This window comes from Gigantopelta aegis, chromosome 7 (assembly GCF_016097555.1).
Source record: "Gigantopelta aegis isolate Gae_Host chromosome 7, Gae_host_genome, whole genome shotgun sequence".
In the NCBI taxonomy this organism is placed as follows: Eukaryota; Metazoa; Mollusca; class Gastropoda; order Neomphalida; family Peltospiridae; genus Gigantopelta; species Gigantopelta aegis.
The window spans coordinates 29,312,027-29,333,713 of NC_054705.1; the positions used below are offsets into that span (position 1 = coordinate 29,312,027).

The 21,687-nt window shown below is 37.7% G+C and overlaps 1 protein-coding gene across 2 annotated transcripts in view; it reads left to right on the plus strand.

Moving 5' to 3' along the window:
* The first annotated feature begins 4,601 nt into the window (after window positions 1–4,601).
* LOC121377118 (replication factor C subunit 1-like) overlaps window positions 4,602–21,687 on the plus strand; it is a 79,855-nt gene continuing 62,769 nt past the window's right edge. For both annotated transcript variants that reach the window (XM_041505004.1, XM_041505005.1), the window contains exons 1-4: window positions 4,602–4,695; window positions 15,740–15,925; window positions 17,103–17,190; window positions 18,245–18,319. In XM_041505004.1, the coding sequence (XP_041360938.1) occupies window positions 4,693–4,695; window positions 15,740–15,925; window positions 17,103–17,190; window positions 18,245–18,319 (352 nt within the window). In that variant the 5' untranslated portion in view covers window positions 4,602–4,692. The remainder of the gene's footprint in view (window positions 4,696–15,739; window positions 15,926–17,102; window positions 17,191–18,244; window positions 18,320–21,687) is intronic.

Sequence of the window (21,687 nt, forward strand, 5' to 3'; positions counted from 1 at the left end):
TAAAACTGTAGTCATCACGATAAATACACAACACGTACACAGGCGGAGCCCGTTGTTAAGGTAAACGGAATATGTATGTCTGTGTTCAATGACAATCAAGTATGACATAACGAGGGTAGTGTGTAAGAAATGACTTGCTGTACTTGTGTACTTGTATTTGCACTTCGTGATATTGTCATTAAAAAAACTAAAGCAATGTATGTTCCCGTGTTAAACATCTATTCTATTAGAACTATCCTCTTACGTCAGAGTACTCGGGCTAAAATGAGGGAAGCGGTGTAAAAAGAAACGCATGTCCGTAGTAACCGAGGTCCTAGCTAAAAATGAAGAGTATTGATATCGAACCTCCAATTCTTAAGAACGATTGCCAACCCGCACTTTTATACCTAGTTTATTTTTATGTGTTTTTCCCTGGGCTCAAATTACATCTACAGCAGTGACAGAAATACTATCTCGACAATTTAATTATTAATTAGGGTAGCAAGAAACACACTAAATTTGTATTACAAAATCTTTAAAGTATCACCACTATAAAACACGAACCCACTGTTACTGGACAAACAGCCCACATAGCTTAGGTGTGTGCCCAGTACAGCGGCTTGAAAAAAACTTAATCTAACATTATATATATAAAATATACAGCAGAAGCACAACACACACACACCAACACACACACACACACACGTTAGACACCATACCACACACATCCATCCATTCATGTCCATCCATCCATCATATATACACACACATCTAATACTAACCATTAAAAGAAAATAAAGTTATTAAAGTTAAAACAAAATATTTATATGACTATTCATAGGCAAGACAATACATACAGGGCCCCCAGGACGATACTACAATGGGGCGGAGGGGGGGGGGGGCACAACGAATAGTGAGAGGTCCACAGGATTCCATTAGTGGGGGTTCACAAGACATATGTTAACCTTTATTTATATAGAATAGGACAAAGCAATCGTACATTTTCCCAGTGTGTTGTATGAGTGTGTGTGGGTGCGGGGGTCCTCGGGGGGGGGGGGGGGGGACACAAAGTAACCCTGGTCCTACCCCTGCCATTTGGTTACTGGCGTGGGCACTGGCCTTAACGAACCCCCCCCCCCCCAATAAAAAAAAAAAAACCCAAAACAAAAAAAAAAAACAACCCAAAAACCCACCCCCCTAAAACCCCTAAAACACAACGGCAAAACAAAAAACCGAATCTGAATAGGGGCAATTCCATCGCACCTGAGACTAGCGCTCTACCACTGAGTAGGGCAATATTGCTATATTGTTGGAAGAAAGACGTCTTCTACTTTCAGTTTGTACGACCCTTCACCTAATGACATTGTCACTTGTTAAATATTGTTACTAGATATAATTATAATTGTGCTAGGATATATTGTAACCATTATAAGCATGTATGGTTTTTCGTTTTCTTGATGATTGATATTATTGTCTTGTCTGTATAATTCATAGACGGAAATAAATGAATTGAATGCATCTAAAGCTACAATCCGACCCCTGAGAAAGAGAGAGGGAGTCATTCGGCATTTAAAATGGCAATTGGCGTCCCCTAACTTTAGTACTGAAATAATCGGTAATTCAGAACACACTATTTTCAAGTAATATTTTTGTTTGTGTCATCTTAGCAAACAATTCGTTTTAATATCTATACTATTATGAGATTGTAAATCATATTTCTGGCATTTTCTTGTAATATTTCCTTAAGAAGGTAGTTAAAAAGCGGCTGTCCCCATTGCCTGGTTTCTAGTTTACAAGGTAGCCATTAAGTGTAACCAGTACGTTTTAAATAACACGTATTTTGTCAGAAGGTCCCCATGAAACATATTATCCTTCATTGTCCAAAATAATTTGTTAGCTACTAAATAAGTTTAATAATGGAAGTTTTCAGTTTAAAACGTCAATATACCCACATTCCTTGTCATCTACGTCACGATTACTTCAGTCGAAGTGGTGCTAGAAAAATTGAATTTCCATAAAACTACTATTTCCATGTGCTATTTCAAGTTTGCGATCGTGTTTTTTTTTAATATCCACGACAGCCATGTTGTTTCTGTTGAAATGATAGCCGATATTGTTAACTCTTGGACACGATACAGGCGCGTATATTTATTACATGTCATTTACAAACCAAAAGTCAGATACAAAATTGTTTGATAATTTTTTTGTATATTGATGAAAAAAACATAACTCGGCTTTTATCTTTATATGAACACAATTGTTTACTTATTAATTGTTATGTCATCTACGTAACGGTCATCAACGCCACTTTTGTATCGTGACGGAGATAACATTAGGTGTTTAAATAGTTGAATAAAAATTATTTATAGTTCTGAATTATGGAAGTAGGTAAGGCACCCCTCGAACACCTTCCTGTGTCATTTAAAGAGGAAAGAAAAAAATTTTTTTATTTAACGACGCACTCAAAAAATTTTATTTACGGTTATATGGCGTCAGACATATGGTTAAGGACCACACACAGATTTTGAGAGGAAACCCACCCGGCCTGTCCCACTACATGGGCTACTCTTTCCGATTAGCAGCAAGGGATCTTTTATTTGCGCTTCCCACAGGCAGGATAGCACAAACCATGGCCTTTGTTGAACCAGTTATGGATCACTGGTCGGTGCAAGTGGTTGAGCCTTGCGGCGTAATCACTCAGGGTTTGGAGTCGGTATCTGGATTAAAAATCCTATGCCTTGACTGGGATCCGATCCCAGCACCTACCAACCTGTAGACCGATGGCCTAACCACGACGCCACCGAGGCCGGTCTCGCAATGCAACGTGTTTTGACGTAAAACTGTAAAACCTTTACACTTACCCATTGAGCCTTGGAGAACACTCACTCAGGGTTTGGAGTCTGTTTTTAGAAGAGAGAGAGAGAGAGAGAAGAGAGAGAGAAGAGAGTGAGAGAGAGAGGCAGAGAGAGAGAGAGAGAGAGAGAGAGAGGAAGAGGAGAGTGGAGGGAGGGAGGGGAGAGAGAAGAGGCAAAACGCAGCCCTCTCCCCACAAGTTTGTATTGCATATCAAATATAATTCAGTCCAACATGCCTTCTATTAATTTTTTTAAATCTGTACACTAATTTGTCAACATTCCCAGGACATGTATTCCTAAAACAGCATACTTCTAACAATTTATTCTCACCCATTTGATGAAATATTAAATTATTTAGGTCATTCATACGCACGTCCGAACGCACTCACACACACACCTTCTCTAAGGAGTAAAGACTGGCCAAGTACAACAGACTTGAGTTGTTTCTGTCTTGATCGAAAACATGTCGCTAGTGCTTTGGTTCAGTATTCCACCAATATATGGACGGGGTGGGGAGATGGTAAGGAGTGGGGAAGGTAAGGAGAGTGATAGAGTCGTAGAGAGAGAGAGATAGAGCGAGAGAGAGCGATAGAGAGAATCGATGAGAGAGAGAGAGAGAGAGAGGGAGAGAGAAGAGAGAGAGAGAGAGAGGAGAGAGAAGAGAGGGGAGATAGAGAGACAGACACAGACAGACCAGAGCAGACAGACAGATAACTTATTATGGCTTTATAGTTAGGCCCAAAACACACCGAAGCTTGTCTAGTTCTGGCGAGTGTGGTGGAGACAACATGCACTCAGGGGCAGTTCCAGGAAATATTTTGCGGGAGGGGACTAAAGGGAAAAGGGCACATGGATCAATTAACTCGTCAAAAAGCACCTCAATGAGGGGGAATTAAACAAGTAAAATAGGAGGCACTTGAATATTTTTTTATGGGGGACGGATCCCACCCTCCCCCAACCCCCGCTACCCGCACACTCCACTCTCCTTGGATCCGCTTCTGCCACGTCTAGTGTATTTTGAGGTCAGGCTGGTCTGTTACTCTTGGTAGTACTAAACCAGAAGTTCGAGGTGCAGCGAACTTTTGACAGAGAATTAAGTGAACACAAGTCCTGTGATTGGTGATAAATGTGAGTGTGTTGGTTGTAAAAAGAATTAGTTTCATCTAGGCAAAAAATTTATGCAATTTTATTTCATCTAGTACCACTGTGTCAAGTAGCCTTGTGCTTGAAACATGTATGGGATACCTGTACAAAAAAGTACACGTATTTTGTGCGGAATTAGGGTAGTCATAGACGCAACCCGTTATCTCAGAAATGAGCAGTTTGACCTCTCATTTTTTTTTTATTTAAGAGTAAGGAGTGGTAGTATGTATATCCGTCGCGTTTATGTCGATTGATACGCTGCAGATAGGAGTTTTAGCCACATATGTTACTATTGTTGTCTATGGGATTTGATTTGGTAGTATACACCCTATAAACCTCGTTCATACTTTCATCTATAAACACTAACATAAATTATAAGAATTCCACATTGATTAAAATATACCTTTCCTGTTGTTTATTAAGAACAATGAAAAGTAAGCTCCAAACATTGATCAGCTGCTAACGTTCACTGTCTATCTAACTGGTTCGCGATCCCGACGTTTTTCGCTAGCCATTTGGTTCGCCGTGAAGCGGACGTTTACTTACTGCTCGGATCTTATTATTCATGGTGCACCTAATAAAGAAGGACATATAGGAACAGAATGTATTTTCTTATTATCATACAAAAAGGAGAGAAGATCGGCGGGAATAATATTTATTCTTTTATGTTAAATGATTAATTATAATTATTATAAACATTACTTATGTGACAGCTATGGTAAGCAGTGTGCGAGAAGATGGAACAATGTACATTGGCTGTCATTAAGCAAAAATATTTTGGAACCTCAATTTTACATCTACTTGCATTGTGTTACAATGGAAATGCTCATTTCCGTTTCGTTATTTACCTATTTTCGTTTTACTGTGATCTGCTTATGGTAGCAATGCTAACACATTTTATTCACTTGGTCAAATCAACATAAACTATATACCAATGAAAATACATTCAATCTCTGATGACCAAACAAAACACAAATTATGAAGATAAGTGAAAAATTGACTTAATTTTTGAAAAAAGTCAACCTTAAAGTTACCTTAAGTCATAAAAAATGTATTTTAAGAAGTATCTTAATAATTTTTTTAATGAAATTTTCTGGAACTATTCATTAAAGTGTATTCTTTATGAAGACCAGGGGTGCACAAATCGGTTGTCCGCGTGCCCGGGGCAACCAAGAAAATCATAAAACAAGTAAAATGAAAAACAAAACTTCACGACACTTGGGACAGTCACAGGCAGTTCAAAAGTATTGAAACTGATAACTTGACTGACAGGCGATATAAATATCCACCCTAACGCTGTCATCCAATCAGCGTCCACCGTGTGTGATTTTGACGAGTTCAAAGCATATAACAATGTTTCTTATTTTAATAATCACAGTTATTAATTTTAACGGCAACATGTATGAAAGAAAAGTCTGAAAAATCTGTAGCGTGTTATTTTAACTTTGTAAAGTCTTTGAACCAAAGTAATAAAAACGGACCGAAATTGCGTGTCAGTTTCAATACACATGCTAGTTCAGGGCCAAAGACAAGTAGGCTAGGGCCGAGTTCAGCTAGACCGAGCAAAACAAAAACGTCCGCTAAACTGGTTTATGCGCTTCACGTTAAACCCAATGTCCACGTCGGGAACCAATCACATAGGAAAACGTTCATTGGCTGTTCTCAATGTGCATATAGGTCACGCTTGACAGTCAGCCTAGACTTGCACGTGTCAAAAAACATTGTTTGCGGACATTACACAATACGATTACACGCAAGTAAATCTTTATGTAAATTTATGAGAAAAAAGAACAACACACCACCAAATAGTTGTTCGCATCAATGAATACTTAATTGCTTTTTCGTTTGTTTATTTCCGTTGTCTTTGTTAATTTCGCACTCATGCATTTCGCGATCGTGGGAAAGGAACATGCATTATTTATACAAATTACGGTTAAACGTACACTGAATACAATTAGTTAAAGCCGCACACCCTAGTTCCATCCAGCGAAAATAAATTATAATTTGGTTAATCTACAAACCTGTAACACACTTAGATCACATTTTTATCAAATGGAGTGAAAAAGCAGGTTTTATATTGATAAATACCATGGGAATCCCCATGTCCCAATTGCTTGAAATAATTTTGAAAGTTAGTATTCTGATGTCACCGGTAGATGTCGCTCGAAGCACAACAATGCCTACATCATGACAAATTTCACAGAGTGCGCACAGACTTGGGGTGCGTTCTTTTCACCTCTCCTGGACATGTTCCAACTGTTCTGTCCTGGTTGTATCCCCTCTCCAGATATTGTAAGACTTAGCAAAATTATTGGTTTTAAGGGTTTGTAACGTTTTGTATTGAGACACTTACTTGTCTGAACTTTATTGTTACTGAAAATGTTCACGAACTGTGACGAAAAATCTCACAAATGAACAACAACAAATCGGATGTTCATTGCGCGAACCGTGCACGAGAAAACAAACCGAACCAAAATGATAACGGTCACGTGGTATACCAACGTCTGTGACATTGAAATGGAAATATCCCGTCTAAAAATAGATTAGACCTTGTCTGCTCAACGTTTTTTTCTCAAACATGCGTGCATTTTTAAGAAATAAGAAAAAATGCATTTTGTGGTATTACAAAAACCAGGATTACCAGGATTACCAAAAAACACTTCAGGTGAATGGAAATGTATATTCTAAATAATAAACGGTAAGTAAAGTGCAATTTTATTTGTGAAAAAATTGGTTTAATAGCGAAAAACAACGCCGTAATGGTTAACAACTAGCCGTAACTAGGGTGTGTTCCTTTAAAAATAATCATGATATTTGTTAGATAAAATATATATATTTGTTGACTGTGAGGTGACATCTTAAAAGTTAGCTAGATTTTAAAAAGACCGTAAATTTGAATTCATTATCTTTTTAATCAAAACCTTTTGACGTAAATGGATAGTTGTCATAACGTGAAGTCGGCATTCTTAGGCTACGTATTTTACAAGCTGAAATTAACAACATGCATTTATCAGATTTTGTGGAAATCAACAAAATGGCGCAAATTACAAAATTGTTGGGGTGTGGAATAGATGGGTTACTTTAAAATAGAATTAAAAGCAGTTCAAACCAAAATAAAGATTGCTATTTTACAGAAATAATGAGCTCTGTTTAAAAAAAGAAGAAGAGTATTGGCTCTCAAATTTTTATTAATGCCATAGGCCTTAGAATTTGGGGTGTGTTTGCAGAGGGCATTGGCTTCCAACTCTGCATATCTCCCCTCACCCACTGAAAAATCAAAGTAATATATTAACTGCCCCTACCCCTATTGCTGTCTTTGATTTTGATCAGGGGATAATTTTGTTATTCAGATGTATTCCAGTTTGTACATAATTAGCTGAAAAAGATGCATTTTCATATTCATATATATATATATATACTCTATACAGTACTACACAAAACAATTTTGGCTAAAACATTTTCATTATGGCTAATAAAAATCCCATTTGGCAATTTTTTTGGCTACAGGTATTTTTAATTCTGGGTGAGCCCTGAGTTCATCAAAGTATTATGACTGACAGCCCAAGCGAGATCGAACCACCTCTGTGGATCCATTCAGCTGACTGGGTTTTTCCTCGTTCCAACCAGTGCACAACAACCGGACAAAGGCTGTGGTATGTGCCTTCCTGTCTGTGGGAAAGTGCATATAAAAGATCCCTTGCTGCATTAGGGAAAATGTAGCAGGTTTCCTCTGATGACTATGAGTCAGAATTTCCAAATGTTTGATATCCAATAGTCGATGATTAATTAATCAATGTGCTTCAGTGGTGTTGTTAAACAAAACAAACTTTTAACCATAAGGAGTAGCCTTAAAGGATTTGTGAACAGCGTCTAAATATTGTAACTGTGTAAATATATGATGCCAAATATGACTAAAAAAATAATTTACAAAATATATAAAAATTATTTCACTACTTAAAAGCAGTACAATTCGTAATTCTGACATCGTTGGGAAATATGCATATTTTACCGGCAAAGATCGGCAATTTCCGTGATGACGTCAGAGACGCTGTCCAACCGTGAACCGCTATTCAGTAGCCTATTGTTTGCCATTACAAAAGCGTGCTTTCTTCGAACAACACTGAGTTAAATTACGGAATTATCCTTTATAATATGGTTTACTGTGTGGCATGGGGATGTCAAAACCAATCAAAAAAGGGATCAGGAATCAGCTTTTTTAGGTTTCCGCCGGAAGGTGATTCTAGAAGGAACATTTGGATCCATCGGTGTCAGAGAGGTGAGAAGGGATGGACACCAAAATGTACAAGTCGGTTGTGTTCGGCACATTTCGAAAAGGATGCTTTCGCTCGGGACCCGGTTGAAATGGCTAAGATGGGATACAGCAATGCAAGAATCTCGTTAAAAGGCACTGCTGTCCCGACTATATTTACCAACAGGGAGTTTGTTGAAAATTCGGTAGAGATGCCGATTCGCCGCCCTAGGTCCGCTTTTCAGAAAAGACGCAATGCCGAGGTAAAACATTCATTAGGCCCTAGCCAAATGACTTCCACCAAATAGTTTTACAACCAGCAAACGTATTTATAATATATATATATATATATATATATATATATATATATATATATATATATATATATATATATATATATGGGTACTTGTTTTTTGGCTAAAAACCCTCCCCTAAAATAAAACAAATAAAATCCCCATGTCCAAATAGCACGATCCTGTACCGTAAAACATATCGCCATACATTGTATTTTCGCAAAATGCATTCTAAGCGAAAATTTCTGACATCCCATTACAAGATTGTGGAAAAACAGTACATTTCTTTTTTATATAGAAATACGATAATTTACTGCAACAAAATATACATGACATACATGGCCTTGTAGAAATAAGTAGTTAATAAGAACGTCATTAATAAAAAATTAATAATAATTTCTACCAGTTTATGTTTCCAACACGGTTTTCCATACCGTCGTTGGTTTCGTGCTCGCTATCACTTTCATCTTCGCTCTCAACAGCTCGTTCGTGGGCCAAAGGCTCGAACTGGTACGGCTGTATGTCCAGGTGAAAGTTTTCTTCCCACCGTTTTGCCATTCAGAAATAATCGCGGAAATTAAAGTGAAACTAACACACGCGTACGAACTGGCTTCTCACTTCCTCTGGCTGGCAGTAGCGTCTCTGACGTCAGCAGACCACGTGACAGACCAGCTCATTAAAAGTCGGGAAGGATTTGGTACTGCCTTATTATTTTGTTGTTTTAAGCTATTTACACTAAATTAAGAGTTAAAAAAAAAAAAAAATTGTTTTTAGACTTATAGTATGGCAATGCAGAACAAAATGACAACGTTTTGTGGTCTGTTCACAAATCCTTTAATATACACTATTAAGAATGTCTCTGATGTATTTTACTCCAATAGCCATAAGGAGTAGCCTTAAAGGAAACATGACACGAGACCATATTATAGCTCATTTTAAAAGAAAAATGATATAAAAATAATATACAAATAACTTTATAACAATAACATACGTTTAGTTAACTTAAAATGAAGAAATTACGCTAATCAGTATCAAAGTACGATTTATGCATATTTCTTCGTGACCGTCCGGAAAAAAAGGGAAGTGACGTCAGAGCCGCTGTACTCTTCCATTGTTGTTAACTGTTTATATATGGAGTAAGGGGCGTACGATCTTTTCAGTCCAACAGTGCCGTACTGCGCGGCCTTTGGGTGTAAAAATAAACAGTTTAAACGATCGGGATTGTCTTTTTATGGTTTTCCAAAGGATTGTATCCGAAGAAAGACGCGTGTATTTTATCGCAAAAGAAAAGATTGGACACCAACACCGCATAGTACTTTGGTGTCAGCCTATTTACAGCCCGGAGCCCGAATGTTACCCGGAGACAAAAACAGTACTCGGTTGCGAATGCCGAGGTGTACGAGGTGTACATTGTACATTGTACATATTTGGCACAAAGATACACCTCAGCATGATGTATTTATATATGTTAAAACAAAAATGTAGAATTTTTTATTTATTTATTTTTTTGGAAAAAAAAAGATTTTTCATGTTAGGGCTGTAGGCCTACATAACAAAATCTGTATTCACCGTCCGAAGAAGGAAACGTCAATAAGTAATTAAATATGGCATATACAAACATGGGATTTGGCATGAGGATACATCTCAGTACGATGCATTTAAATATGTTTTTAAAAAACGTGTAGAAAACAATAATAATTTTAAATAATGTTTTTAATCTTCGGGCGGAATACGTCACAAAAACGTTCCTCATCGCCCGAAGCCCCAAAGCAACACGAAGTTCAATACAAAATAAACCACTACTGTCGGTGTCGAAATAACTATTATGTTTCATCCACGGGCTGACTTGAGAATCGGAGTGTTGTTTTAGTTAATTGGTCCTTTCTTTCCGTGGCCTGCACATGTGATTCCTGATTGGCAGGTGTATATTGCAGGGTATCGACCAGGTAAGTGATTACCACGGTCTAGACATACGTACAAAATACGTGCCAGTTTTTTAAAGATCACAGGGTATTGTGGCGTAACCTGTCGCGACTATAGTACAATGTTAATGGACATTATCAGCCGCCCTGCTTCATTACTGTAAATAATGCTGGAAAACCCTTGATTAAGTAGACTTTCCCATCTAAAATTACAAAACTGACCAATTACGTAGTACCAAAGAAAAGAAAATTATCAATTGGGTATCGTGAGTGGTCGTTTTTACTCTAACGCACCCTACCAATAGGCCTAATAATATGCTACTTTTTTTATGAGAGAAAAATACTATAACCCCATTTCGTTCTATTGATGCAAATAGAAATATATTTAGTTTAAAAGTTGATTATACTCTCAAGTCATTTATGTTGTTTTACAAGCCAGGTTAATGAAAGTGAAGCGCCTTGTCGTAAATTAAAGCGTTTGTTTACACTGTGCATACAGATTTCATTATGTACAGCCCGAACATAAAAAATGCGACATTTTCTTTTAAAAAACACCCAAAAATGTTTGTCCTACATTTATATTTTTTACATATTTAAATACATCATATCGAGGTGTATCTTTATGCTAAATATGAACAGTATACACCTCGGCATTAGCATCGAGTTTTGGTTTTGTCTCCGGGTTACTTTCGGGCTCCGGGCTGTAAATTGGTCGACCGGTCTGGTCTGGCACCATTAGTTTCTCCACCCTCCGACTCGCTATCAGTTTTTTCTTCAGTATCACTGTTGTAAGTAAATGTGTGTCTTTCTTCATTTACTAACAGCTCATATTGATACGGCAAAACGTTTTGCGAACGAACACTCATTGTTTTGGTAAGCTGTGCAAGTCTTAGATTCTTTATGAGTGGTACGGACTAATGCTTTTAAGTGTAAGGCTTCAGATCAAGCGACGCGTCTCTGACGTCACGGACCTCGTGATTGCCCTGCTCATTAAAGATCGGCAATTTCCGCTAAGAGCTCGTATCTGGGGTTCTTTTATGGAGATATTTTAAGTAATTAATTTTTTATAATTTTTTTTTTTAGGTGATTCAATTTATAATTACTTGTACATGGTTGGTGCCAAATATGGTTTACGTGACATGTTTCCTTTAATATACACTATTAAGAATGTCTCTGATGTATTTTACTCCAATAGCCATAAGGAGTAGCCTTTATATACACTATTAAGAATGTCTCTGATGTATTTTACTCCAATAGCCATAAGGAGTAGCCTTAATATACACTATTAAGAATGTCTCTGATGTATTTTACTCCAATATCCATAAGGATTGGCCTTAATATACACTATTAAGAATGTCTGATGTATTTTACTCCAATAGCCATAAGGAGTAGCCTTAATATACACTATTAAGAATGTCTCTGATGTATTTTACTCCAATATCCATAAGGATTGGCCTTAATATACATTATTAAGAATGTCTCTGATGTATTTTACTCCAATAGCCTTAAGGAGTAGCCTTAATATACACTATTAAGAATGTCTCTGATGTATTTTACTCCAATAGCCATAAGGAGTAGCCTCAATATACACTATTAAGAATGTCTCTGATGTATTTTACTCCAATAGCCATAAGGAGTAGCCTCAATATACACTATTAAGAATGTCGCTGATGTATTTTACTCCAATAGCCATAAGGAGTAGCCTCAATATACACTATTAAGAATGTCTCTGATGTATTTTACTCCAATAGCCATAAGGAGTAGCCTCAATATACACTATTAAGAATGTCTCTGATGTATTTTACTCCAATAGCCATAAGGAGTAGCCTCAATATACACTATTAAGAATGTCTCTGATGTATTTTACTCCAATAGCCATAAGGAGTAGCCTCAATATACACTATTAAGAATGTCTCTGATGTATTTTACTCCAATAGCCATAAGGAGTGGCCTTAATATACACTATTAAGAATGTCGCTGATGTATTTTACTCCAATAGCCATAAGGAGTGGCCTTAATATACACTATTAAGAATGTCTCTGATGTATTTTACTCCAATAGCCACAAGGAGTAGCCTTAATATACACTATTAAGAATGTCTCTAATGTATTTTACTCCAATAGTCGATGATTAATTAATAAATGTGCTTCAGTTGTGTTGTTAAAACAAAACAAACTTTTAACCATAAGGAGTAGCCTTAATATACACTATTAAGAATGTCTCTGATGTATTTTACTCCAATAGCCATAAGGAGTAGCCTTAATATACACTATTAAGAATGTCGCTGATGTATTTTACTCCAATAGCCATAAGGAGTAGCCTTAATATACACTATTAAGAATGTCTCTGATGTATTTTACTCCAATAGCCATAAGGAGTAGCTTTAATATACACTATTAAGAATGTCTCTAATGTATTTTACTCCAATAGTCGATGATTAATTAATAAATGTGCTTCAGTTGTGTTGTTAAACAAAACAAACTTTTAACCATAAGGAGTAGCCTTAATATACACTATTAAGAATGTCTCTGATGTATTTTACTCTAATAGCCATACGGAATGGCCTTAATATACACTATTAAGAATGTCTCTGATGTATTTTACTCCAATAGCCATAAGGAGTAGCCTTAATATACACTATTAAGAATGTCGCTGATGTATTTTACTCCAATAGCCATAAGGAGTAGCCTTAATATACACTATTAAGAATGTCTCTGATGTATTTTACTCCAATAGCCATAAGGAGTAGCCTTAATATATACTATTAAGAATGTCTCTCATGTATTTTACTCCAATAGCCATAAGGAGTAGCCTTAATATACACTATTAAGAATGTCTCTAATGTATTTTACTCCAATAGTCGATGATTAATTAATAAATGTGCTTCAGTGGTATTGTTAAACAAAACAAACTTTTTTTCAGCCTAAGCGAAGATGAGCTGTAGATAAATAATGTTAAAAAAGAAATAAAACTAAACTGATAAGTAATAATAATAATAAAAACATTTTAAATTTTATTTTAATGACAGTTCAAAATTATATCATAAAACTTTTTATGAAATATATGGGCAACCAAGAGATGATGTTGGGCAACCAAACTCCAGCTACTGGTTGCCCAGTGGGCAACCATCACAATTTCACATTTGTGCACCCCTGAAGACCATAATAAAAGTAGACTTACTTAATTAAATCTTAGGTTTTTGGTCAGTTTAGCTTTGATCAGTTTGGTCAGTTTAGCTACTGTGATGTTGGTAACAATTTATTGAACAAGTTTTATTACAGTAAACCAGGAGTGGGCTGATTTCAATATGTACACAATATGTAATGCTGTATATACTATGATTAATTCTACAATGTATTGTCCAACTAATCTTATATGATGTGACATATGCAGTTATTCCCAGTGTGTAAGAGTTGTCGTTCCTGAATAGATGGAATGTGATTTTTTCATTCTTTATTTGGAAAAAGCTTTGTGAGCAGTGCAAATACATCACAACTAATTCAGATTGTAAAGCCAATTCAAGTTCCATAAATATTATCATGCAATTAGCAGTTTATTGATAATTTTTCAATAATTTGCTGTCGTCCTTGAATTGGGTTATCTTTCCTTGGATCGGGCAATACCACTTCACTTCAAATGGGTATTAAAAAGTACAGGGGTTAATGATCAAATATAAGGCAAAATGTGGTAGAAGATATATCTAAAAATTCCATAAATTAAAGTAATCTATTCAGCGTGGTGTGGGACGTAGTGCAGTGGTAAAGTGCTCGCTTGATGCATGGTCGGTTTAGGATCAATTCCCGCCGGTGGCCCCATTGGGCTGTTACTCGTTCCAGCTAGTGCTCCATAACTGGTGTAATAAAAGCCATGGTATGTACAATCCTGTCTGTGGGATGGTGCATATAAAAGATCCTTTGCTGCTAATGGAAAAGAGTAGCCCATGACGTGGTGACAGTGTGTTTCCTCTCTATATCTGTGTGGTCCATAACCATATGTCTGATGCCATATAACCGTCAATAAAATGTGTTGAGTACGTCGTTAAATAAAACATTTGCTTACTTCTATTCAGCGTGATCAACTGTTTTCATTTTTTGCGATTTATTCATAACTTTCAATTATCACGTTTACCAATTTCAGTGTTTCTGATGTTAAATTATGTCAAGTGTAGGGAATTCCCCTTAAAAAATTAGACTAAAATCAGTCCCATTCTGCTTTTAAACATATAGTTAATTAGCGTAACATTGTGAGGTTGGTAAAAAAAGAAAGAAATGTTTTATTTAACGATGCACTCAACACATTTTATTTATGGTTATATCATATATGGCGTCAGACACATGGCTAAGGACCACACAGATATTGATAGAGGAAACTTGCTGTCGCCACTTCTTGGACTATTCTTTTCAAAAAGCAGCAATGGATCTTTTATATGCATCATCCCATAGACAGGGTAGTACATACCATGGCCTTTGATACACCAGTCATGGTGCACTGGCTGGAGCGAGAAATTGCCCAGTGGGCCCACCAACGGGAATCTATCCCAGACCGACCTCGCATTGAGCGAGTGCTTTACCACTGGGCTACATCCCACCCTGTGAGGTTGGAAATTCCCTATTTCTAAAACATGGTGGTAGCGAGCACCCTGGCGGCCGTTAGCATTGCTACTTATGGTAGCATAGTCCAAGAGATAGACAGATGTTTGGACAGTTATCAATTATCAGAGACCAATTTATATAAATTCTGCGCAATCGCTGCCTACCAAACTGTAGTATAAGACTTCTGCTGTAATCAAACGGTCAAGTTACATTGATCTTTTTCAAGTTCCCTGATAAAAAAAACAAACATATTAATTACCAATACACACATTACTGGAAAAAATGTGATCAATCACTTCAGAGAGTATTGGGTGCAGGACGTAGTTCAGTGGTACAGCGCTCACTCGATGTGCGGTCGGTCTGGGATCGATCCCCGTCGGTGGGCCCATGGGGCTATTTCTCGTCACAGCCAGTGCACCACGACTCTGGTATATCAAAGGCTGTGGTATGTGATATCCTGTCTGTGGGATGGTGCATATAAAAGATCCCTTGCTGCTAATCGGAAGTAGTAGCCCATGAAGTGGCGACAGCGGGTTTCCTCTCAATATCTGTGTTGTCCTTAACCATATGTCTGACGCCATATAAGGTTCCGTAATTAAAATGTGTTGAGTGCATCGTTAAATAAAACACTTCTTTCTTTCTTTCAGAGAGTATTAACATACAAGTGAATTATTCTTGTCTTGTACATTTGCTGTTCTTATTTTAGGACATCAGAAGCTTCTTTGGCCCAACTGTTGGTACAAAAAAGCAAAAAGATGAAAAGCCTGCAGCCAAGACGAGCAAGCAGCCGTCTAGAAATGAATCCAAGTCACGAGGCCGGAAACAGTCGGGACACAGAGACTCCAGCACCAACCAGGACAGACGGACCAGTGCGAGAAAGAAAAACAAAAATGTATGACCAACTTAAGCATTTTAAACAGTCAGGGCTCGAAACGGCCTGTGGCCAGGTCACCAAATGTGACCGATGTCCCATTTGGGCAACTTAAATTTAAAAAAAAAAAATAGTGTTAGTTGGCCATATAATATTATTATGTCAATTTTCTCTAAAGCTATAACATATGAGCAACTATTAATATTTGTCTTGCATATATTTATTCCACATTAAAATTTTGCTCATGGTTCGTGGTTCGCTTACTATGATTTGCCAACATCCATTATTTTTTGGGCCAATGTTTTTGGGCGAGTTTCAAGCCCTGAACAGTGTTGACATTTAAATAAATTTGCAGTTCATGTATATTGATATTAATAATAAACAAGTTACTAGTTATTATCAAATTTATGTCCCAAACTTTAGCAAGTGAGAAATGAAAATTATTTCACTAGGGATATAAATTTGATAATTTCTGCTACCGAGTTAGTCCCTTATCAGTCCAACTAAAGGCGACTGTATGTTTCATATCTTTTCCCCACCTCTGGTTCACAGATAATTAAAAAACAAAAACCAAGTACTCCGTGTATTTACTGTTTGAAAAAATCTGTAATGCAGTTATTAACATACATGTAACATTAAAAAACTGAGGTGTAAAGGCAAACTCATTAAACCATGTGACATATTTAGTACTGATGCAGTCATTGGGTTTGTCACTGAGAAATTATTATTTTTATTTCCTCAGTTGTCTACTGGGGGAATAAATAATATTTTATTGAATTTTGTTTTACAGCTGTTTTCTGAGTTTTGAAATATCCATTTAAAATTATTTACTTTAGTGAACCATAATATATTCTTTATCTACAGACAGGAAGTATCCCAGTGGTACAGCGCTCGCTTGATGCACTGTCGGTTTGGGATCGATCCCCGTCAGTGGGCGCATTAGGCTATTTCTCATCACAGCCAGTGCACCATGACTAGTATATCAAAGGCCGTGGTATGTGCTATCCTCTCTCTGGGATGATGCATATAAAAGATCCCTTGCTGCTAATCGAAAAGAGTAGCCCATGAAGTGATGATAGTGGGTTTCCTCTCTCAATATCTGTGTGGTCCTTAACTATCCTGTCTGACGCCATATAACTGTAAATAAAATGTGTTGAGTGCGTTGTTAAATAAAAACATTTCCTTTCCTTATCTACAGATGGTTAGTGATGATGAACCTGAGGCGGATGTGGTCGTAACAAAGATAGAGAAAAAGAAGAAGAGACATCAGAGAGTTATTGATTCAGGTGAATTTGTTAGTCCGGTTTATTACCTTTTGTGTAAACATCTCATGAATGTTAAAGGGACATACCCTAGTTTCAACCCGTGAACATTAACACTTAAGTTTAGTTAATCTACAAACCTGTAACACATTTGCATAAAGTTACAATTGGGTGAAACATGAGTCTGTGACTTTGAAATGGTGAAATACTCTCTAAATATAGAAAAAAACTTGACTCCATAACTGTTACTTCTTAGACGCACATGCGTTTTTAAAAATATGAGAAATGCATTTTGTGATATTAGAAACACCAGGATGACCAAAAACACTTCGATGGTATGGAAATTTATAATCTAAACAATAAAATGTAAGTAAAGTATCATTTATGTTTTCAAAAATGGTTATAATAGTAAAATAATATGCATTAGTGTTTAAAAACTAGGGTATGTCCCTTTAAAATGTATGTTTTGTTTATCGACACCACTAGAGCACATTGATTTATTAATGATCAGCTATTAGATTCAGGTGAATTTGATAGTCCGGTTTATTACCTTTTGTGTAAACATCTCATGAATGTTAAAATGTACGTTTGTTTTGTTTATCGACACCACTAGAGCACATTGATTTATTAATGATCGAGTATTAGATGTTAAATATTTGGTAATTAATTCTGACATATAATCTTTGAGAGGAAAACATGCTACCTTTTTCCATTAGTATCAGTGGACCACAGAATCGGTTGTCTTGTGAGGTGGGATGGGGGTTTCCCAGCCATTGCCGCATGACTTGTGCATGAAAGGCTATGGTATGTACTGTCCTGCCTTTGGGACAGTGCCTACAAAAAATACCTTTCTGCTTCTTTGGTAGGAGCTGCCTATGTGGTGGCATTTGATATCACCACCTCTCTGTCTTGTTTTTGTCTGTATATTCCACCCTTTCTGACTTTCTCTATCTCCCAAACCAATGTGCAGATAACCAAATTTTGACATCGAATAGTCTTTCATTCATTTTGTCATATGTAGGCATGTGTTAGTTTTAATCTATGTATTGTTTGTAACTATCTCTGGTGTTGTATTTAGATTCTGATGAAGAACCTGTCAGTGTGAAGTCGAAGAAGAAAAAGAAGGACGTGGCAGTCCTTGTATCTGATTCAGGTTGGTGTAATTTTTCAAGGAAGGAAGGAAGGAAATGTTTTATTTAACGACGCACACAACACATTTTATTTACGGTTATATGGCGTCAGACATATGGTTAAGGACCGCACAGATATTGAGAGAGGAAACCCGCTGTCACCACTTCATGGGCTACTCTTTTCGATTAGCAGCAAGGGTTCTTTTATATGCACCATCCCACAGACAGGGTAGTACATACCACAGCCTTTGATATACCATTTGTGGAGCACTGGCTGGAACGAGAAATAGCCCAATGGGCCCACCGACAGGGATCGATCCCAGACCGACCGCGCATCGAGCGAGCGCTTTACAATTGGGCTACGTTTTGCCCCTGTGTAATTTTTCAATGCTTTACATGGAGAGATGAAGAGATGAAGATTTTTCCAATTTATTAGGAAATTAAGATTTTTAATCATCTATATTGTGTTTCTAGGTTTTTTGCTGTTTGTCGAAAACATTACATTTTGTTGGTCCAAAACTTGCGATATGGTTTCAGCCAATTCTTTGCATATGTTCTGAATGAGGATTGCCATTTTAGACCATTGTGAAACACTAACCATAGGGCTAAAATTTTCGGATTTTTTTTTTGTATGCATTTCTATCTGCTACATCAGTACATGTACACGAGTTCTAGAGATTGATACACGCTTTTCTATCTCTGCTACATCAGTACATGTACACGAGTTCTAGAGATTGATACACGCTTTTCTATCTCTGCTACATCAGTACATGTACACGAGTTCTAGAGATTGATACATGCTTTTCTATCTCTGCTACATCAGTACATGTACACGAGTTCTAGAGATTGATACACGCTTTTCTATCTCTGCTACATCAGTACATGTACACGAGTTCTAGAGATTGATACACGCTTTTTTTCTTCACTGCTACATCAGTACATGTACACGAGTTCTAGAGATTGATACACGCTTTTCTATCTCTGCTACATCAGTACATGTACACGAGTTCTAGAGATTGATACACGCTTTTCTATCTCTGCTACATCAGTACATGTACACGAGTTCTAGAGATTGATACACGCTTTTCTATCTCTGCTACATCAGTACATGTACACGAGTTCTAGAGATTGATACACGCTTTTCTATCTCTGCTACATCAGTACATGTACACGAGTTCTAGAGATTGATACACGCTTTTCTGCTGTTGGAACATGGAACATATTTCACTAGCCCGCCGGACCAGAACCATCTAAAATTTACTAACCCGCAATAATTTCTACTAGTCCACCAGTCTATAGAATATTATATTATTAATAATAATATACTCTTCAAAAAAAGAAACGCAAAAGGGTACAAATGGGTTATAACTCCGATTTTATGTTTCCTACCGGTTCATGCTTTGTGAATATAAGGTCATTGCATGTCCCAAACACATTCCCACGGTTACATTCGATAAAACGCAGCTACTGTACAATAAAGTTCCAAAATGTGAATATTCGCAAAAACGCAGCCACGTGCAAACCATGTCACCTCTGCATGTGCGTTGTCTGCACGTGCAACATGAACACCGACAGTATAAAAGTGCAGGGTGTTCGCTTGCCTGGCCTCTGTATCTGGCCGACAGTTGACAATTCAGGACATGCCACGTCTCAGTGAACCGCAGAGAAACAATGCCATCGGCCGACTAGACGCAGGCGAATCCAGAACGGCCGTTGCCAGGGCATTCCATGTGTCCCCAAGCACCATCTCCAGACTGTGGGACCGTTACCAGCAACATGGATCAACACGTGACCTCCCTAGATCCGGTCGACCACGGGTCACTACCCCCGGGCAGGACCGCTACATCCGGGTACGCCACCTTCGGGAACGATTGACTACTGCCACCTCCACAGCCGCAGCAATACCAGGTTTGCGCAGGATATCCGACCAGACCGTACGGAACCGCCTACGTGAGGTAGGAATTCGTGCCAGACGTCCAGTTCGAGGTGTCATCTTAACACCACAACACCGTCGACTCCGACTGCAGTGGTGCCAGATTCATCAACAATGGCCTCAACTGCGATGGAGACAGGTGTGGTTCAGTGACGAGTCCCGATTTCTGCTCCGACGTCATGATGGAAGATGTCGCGTGTATAGGCGTCGTGGTGAACGTTATGCGGCAAACTGCGTGCAGGAAGTGGACAGATTCGGCGGGGGTAGTGTCATGGTGTGGGCAGCCATCTCACACACTGGCAGAACTGACCTGGTCCACGTGCAGGGCAACCTGAATGCACAGGGCTACATTGACCAGATCCTCCGGCCACACATCGTTCCAGTTATGGCCAACGCCAACGCAGTGTTCCAACATGACAACGCCAGGCCTCACACAGCACGTCTCACAACGGCTTTCCTACAGAACAACAACATTAATGTCCTTCCTTGGCCATCGACATCACCGGATTTGAACCCAATTGAGCATCTATGGGACGAGTTGGACCGACGCCTCCGACAGCGACAACCACAGCCCCAGACCCTGCCCGAGCTGGCAGCAGCCTTGCAGGCCGAGTGGGCCACCATCCCACGGGACGTCATCCGTACTCTGGTTGCTTCAATGGGCAGGCGGTGCCAGGCAGTTGTCAACACACGCGGAGGCCACACCCGGTATTGACTCCAGATGACCTTGACCTTGGTGGTGTGTCCTATCACTTACTCACAATGGACTAGAGTGAATTGTGAACAATCCTGCAACATTTGGTAATTATCGGACTCACCATTCAATAATTAAATCAATTCACCAAATGTTACGACAATGTGGTTTTGCGTTTCTTCTTTTGAAGAGTATATAATATAGTTTTTCACTTCCAATGATATATATAGATATATTGATAAAACATTATTAAGTGATCAACATCACGTGGCAAACAAAATAAAAAATACAGAACGCCCGTCAGGCTGGTAGTTGCATTTTTTAACTCGTCCGTCAGAATATTTACTCACATTTCTGCCTGCCTGCTATATGAACTAAAAAGGTGAGATCAAGTATTAATTACTTTTCAGACAGCAGTGCTGATGGTGTCAACTTTTGTGTTTAACTCTGTGTTAAAGTTTCAGCTCAATTTCTCACAAACCATAAGTCCAAGATCAATGAAAGTTGTACCTATGGATGCATATGAAACAAAACAAAAAACAATTCAATTGAATTAATTTTTTATTTAAATTGTTTTTTAAACATACACTGCGATGAACATCTGTCCATGACATCAAATATGTTCTGTGCTAAAAAAAATTAGTGTGTCATTTGATGTTTGTGTTTCTTGTTAGTTAGTCTTTGATTTTTAAAAAATCTTTTATATTTATGATTTGAATTTATTATCTGGGTCCAGATTTTCAAAGCTATCTTAGAACTACAAT